Source organism: Vipera berus, assembly GCF_964194415.1.
Source record: "Vipera berus genome assembly, chromosome: 2".
NCBI classification, from domain to species: domain Eukaryota; kingdom Metazoa; phylum Chordata; class Lepidosauria; order Squamata; family Viperidae; genus Vipera; species Vipera berus.
Genome location: NC_138203.1, coordinates 267907644 through 267912118, shown reverse-complemented (window position 1 = coordinate 267912118; position 4475 = coordinate 267907644). Strand labels below are relative to the sequence as shown.

General features: G+C 47.6%; 1 protein-coding gene across 1 annotated transcript in view; it reads left to right on the top strand.

Annotated features, from left to right (window-relative positions):
• Window positions 1-2828: 2828 nt before the first annotated feature.
• IER3 (immediate early response 3) overlaps window positions 2829-4475 on the top strand; it is a 2724-nt gene continuing 1077 nt past the window's right edge. Inside the window, exons 1-2 of the mRNA XM_081315631.1 lie at window positions 2829-3056; window positions 4251-4475. The exon at window positions 4251-4475 is cut by the window's right edge and continues 1077 nt beyond it. Of these exons, the coding sequence (XP_081171757.1) occupies window positions 2868-3056; window positions 4251-4475 (414 nt within the window). The 5' untranslated portion in view covers window positions 2829-2867. The remainder of the gene's footprint in view (window positions 3057-4250) is intronic.

The window sequence follows — 4475 nt, the reverse complement described above, 5'->3', positions numbered from 1 at the left end:
GTGTGAAAGAATCTCTGAGTGAAATTCTTCAGAACGGAAACAAGGACATCAACAGCAAGAGTGCCAGATCATTAGCAAATGTTCTTTGTCCAGCCAAAATGGACAAAGGCTTCTGGGTTCCATTAAGGCAAAGGAGGGCAGGACATGAGTGACAAGGACATCTGCGGATGACAGACAGGTAGTCCTCAACTTACAACTTAGCGACCATTCAGTTATGTGACAGACCTCCAAGGTTATCTCTGAGTGAGGTGGCTGTTGTCTAAATTTGACAAATAAATAAATAAAGCTACTTAGGATCCAGTTTTGAAGTTCTAATCTCAGCTTCTCTCTCCCATGAAGTCATGCTTTGGGTGCTCAATAACCAATCTGCATTTCTAGCTGTTTTTCAGCGTCCTGCAGTCATGTGACTATGATTTATTCCCTTTTCTTTCCAGAAATTGGTACAGCCAGTCCTCAACTTATGACCACAATTGAGCCCAAAATTTTTGCTGTTAAGGGAGAAATGTGTTATGCGAGTTTTGCCCCATTTTATGACCTTTCTTGCCACAGTTGTCCAGTGAATCCCTGCAGTTCTTAAGTGAGTAACAGGGTTGTTAAGTGAATCTGGATTCCCCGTTGACTTTGCTTGTCAGGTCGCAAAAGGGGAATCACACGATCCTGGACATGGCAACCATCGTAAACATGAATCCGTTCCAAGCATCCAAATTTTGATCAGGGAACCATGAGGGGTGCTGCAATGGCCGTAAGTGTGAAAAACAGTCATAGGTCAATTTTATCAGTGCTGTTGTAACTTGGAATGGTCACTAAATGAACTGTGGTAAGTTGAGGACTACCTGTATTTACTTCTGGCTTCCAAAAATGGATCAAAAATGTTTGTTTTTATAACTCTTGCCTTTGCTCGATGATCTGTGGAAAAAAGATTGCAAAATTGGATCTGGTCATGTGATGACCTGCTTTGAAACCTTCATGACTTATGACCGTCACTGCAGGGCTCAATGACGGTCGTAAGGTGAGGAGTACCTGTGTTTATCTTTCACTCTTCCCACAATTCCACCCTCCTTCCTTGTTGGCTGGATCTTTAGCAGGACTGGTGCAAGACTGCCTCCCTCCCTCAGCACAGCGTCCTGAGCCAGGCCTGCTAAGATTCAGTCATCAAGAAAAGAGAAAGGAATTATGGGAAAAGTGAAAGATAAGACTCCAGCAGACCGGGTGTCCTTGTTACTGATGGCAATAAGACTTGCGTAGAGAGACTCTTGCATTAATTTGTCCCCCTTGCGATCTTTAGAATGCAGCCCATTTGAATGACTCTTTTAAAGCCAGCCTGGTCTAGTGTTTAAGGGAGGGTTCCCCAACCCCCCCACCACCCCACCCCGGTCCATGGACGGGAACTGGGCCACGGCATGCCAGCAACTGGATCACACAAACAAGCAAAGCCCCATCCGTGGGATGCAGGCAGCACACAAAACCACACACTCTCCTGTCCGTGGAAAAATATTTCTCCGTAGAACCAGTCCCTGGTGCCCAAAAGGTTTTTTTTGGGGGGGACTCTGCTTTTAAGGCACCAGGGCTACAAACCAGGAGGTCGTGAGTTCTAGTCCCGTCTAAGGAGGCCTGAAAGCCAGCTGGGTGGCCTGTTTCTGAAAGTAACAAACGTGGGATATAAATATAAATGGCTCTTCGAGCTCTCTGGCCCAGGCTGAGAATTCTAATTTTAGCTTTAATCTTAATTTTAACTGGGGTTTTACTTATGCAGGGACGAATATAATTTTTTTTAATCTGTTTTTAACTTTTGTATCTTTGTTTTTTAATCACCCTGTAAACCGCCCTGAGTCCTTCGGGAAAGGGCGGTATATAAATGTAATAAAATAAATAAATAAATAAATAAATAAATAAATAAATAAATAAATAAATAAATAAATAAATAAATAAATAAATAAATAAAATTATACCGCAGCTAAGAGCAACAAGCAGATCTGGAGGCTTTTACAAGGACAAGTCATTCCGGCTGCGCCTTAAGGTTGCGCTGGAAGCCGTTGGGCACAACGCCTCAAAAAGTTTAAATTTGTGTGTGGTGTGTGCGTGTGTGTGTGTGTGTGTGTGTGTGTGTGAAAGGAGAGGCTGTCAACGGAGTTCAAAAATTGCCTACCTTACCCACCTGTCTCGCGCACAATGTTTTATTTTATTTATATATATATATATTTTTGCACCAGGAAGAGATGCAAAGATTGCAAGGAGAGCCTTAAAGCTTTGGGAGAAGGAGCCGAGTTCTCCGTGTATTTTAGTGGCCGCGGTGTACCGTATAGAGAGGGCGTGGTGGGTGTGTGTGGGTGTGTGTGAAAGGGGAGGCTGTCAACGGGGTTCAAAAATTGCCTACCTTACCCACCTGTCTCGCGCACAATGTTTTATTTTATTTTTATTTAATTTTTTTGCACCAGGAAGAGATGCAAAGATTGCAAGGAAAGCCTTAAGCTTTGGGAGAAGGAGCCGAGTTCTCCGTGTATTTTAGTGGCCGCGGTGTACCGTATAGAGAGGGCGTGGGGACACGTGTTTTGCAAACAACAGCCTTTCGCTGGCACCAATCTCCTTCCCTCCCTGCCCCCCCCTCCCAACCACCACCCACCCACCCCTCATCCCTTCTCCGGGGGAGGGTTGCTTGTGCGTGACATTCCTACACCTGAGTGAATTAAAACTGTTAAGCTGGGAGTTTCCCGTGTGAGTTGTCTGCCGCTGCAGCTGCTTAGCCAATGGGGTGGCGAGGAAGGCGGGGCCTCTCCCATTCATAAATTCGGGTCCGGCAGAGAGCGACTCCTCAGACTGAAAAGCTTTCAGCTGCTTGGAACTTCCTCCTCTGCCTCTGCAGGACGACCATGTGCTACGCCTGCAAGCCGACTTTGCCACCGCTCAGCATGCCCCAAATGTCCGGCAGGGCTGCGCCTAGCGAGCCCCGATACTTCACTTTCGATCCTCTCCCGGAGGACGAGAAGAGTCCTGCCCACCGGAGCTTTAAAACCAGCAAGTCCAAGAGACGTTCCCGGAAAGTCCTCTATCCTCCAGTGGTAAGTCGTGGGGACGGGTTTGCAGCCCCGGTCCGAGAAGCGGGAGGGGTAACTTGAGTCAACCCGAGACTTGGTCTTGATCCCTTCAGGTTCGCTGGCTGGGGGACTCTGGGTGTTGAGGTCCCCCACGTCTTAAAAAGTCCTCGCCTCCAAGAATTAACAACAGAGTCGGCAGGTCATCTTGGAGGTCATCTAGTCCAACCCCCCTGCACCGGCAAGGAAAGCCCTGTACCCGTTTCAGACGAATGGTTGCCTAACCTCTTCTTAAAATTCTCCAGGGTTGGAGCACCCGCAGCTTCTGGAGAGGCAAGGCGTTCGTTCCACTGTCGGGAGATTTCTCCTTAGTTCTAGGTTGCTTCGCTTCTTGATTAGTTTCCACCCGTGGCTTCTTTGTCCTCGGCTGATCTGGAGAAAGATTGGAGCAGCCAGGAATATCATTCTGGGTCTAGCACACTGCAAATTCATGTACAAAGCTGCTTCCCACATGAGCAACACACACATTCAGCGGGGATTATTTCCCCGGTGATTGTGCAAGGTTTTGGGGGGGGTGTGTGCCTCTAAATCAGTGTTTCTCACCTTGGCAGCTTTAAGAGGTGTGGGCTTCAACTCCCAGAATTCTGGCTGGGGAATTCTGGGAATTGAAGTCCACATCTCTTAAAGCCACCACGGATTTTTTTAAAAAACAAAACAAAACACTGCTCTAAATAGCTATCCTCAGCCTTGTCTGAACAACAAGAGTTGGAAAAGGACCTTGGAGGTCATCTAGTCCAACACACACACACCCGCTCAGGCAGGAGCCCCTATACCATTTCACGCAAATGGTTGTGCGATCTCTTCTTAAAAACCTCCAGTGTCGGAGCATCCACAACTTCTAGAGGCAAATTGTCTGCTTTGTAGGACAGTAACCATGATGAATACCGGCAGGGGACAGCGGCAATAGATCCTTCTAACGCGGTGTTTTTCAAACTCGGCAACTTTAACCTGTGTGGCCTTCCATTCCCAGAATTCCCCAGCCAGCGTGGGCATGGTGCCTTTTGTGTTTTAGAATCAGAATCATCCCTGGGAGAGATTTCCCCCCCCCCCAGTATATGGGCAAGGAAAAGGGCATTAATTCATTGCAGAGTCATCAGACTAAATGCGGAGATTATTGAGGTGCTGGGTCACTAATCCCCTTTCTTGGTTCTCTCCTTCCAGGTGAAACGTTACTACCCCACTGAGGAACGCAGCTATGCTAAGTCCCTTCTCTTCATCCTCCTCGCCGTTGTCTTCTTCCAAGTCTATACTGCAGAAGATGAGCTCCTCCTTGCTGGAGCCACACTGGAGGACAACACATCCAGTTGCTCTCTACAGGGCTGGGAGTCTCAGGTCCCACCTGTCCCTTCGGAACAGCCCGTAATCCCACAGCAAACCAGTGCACCG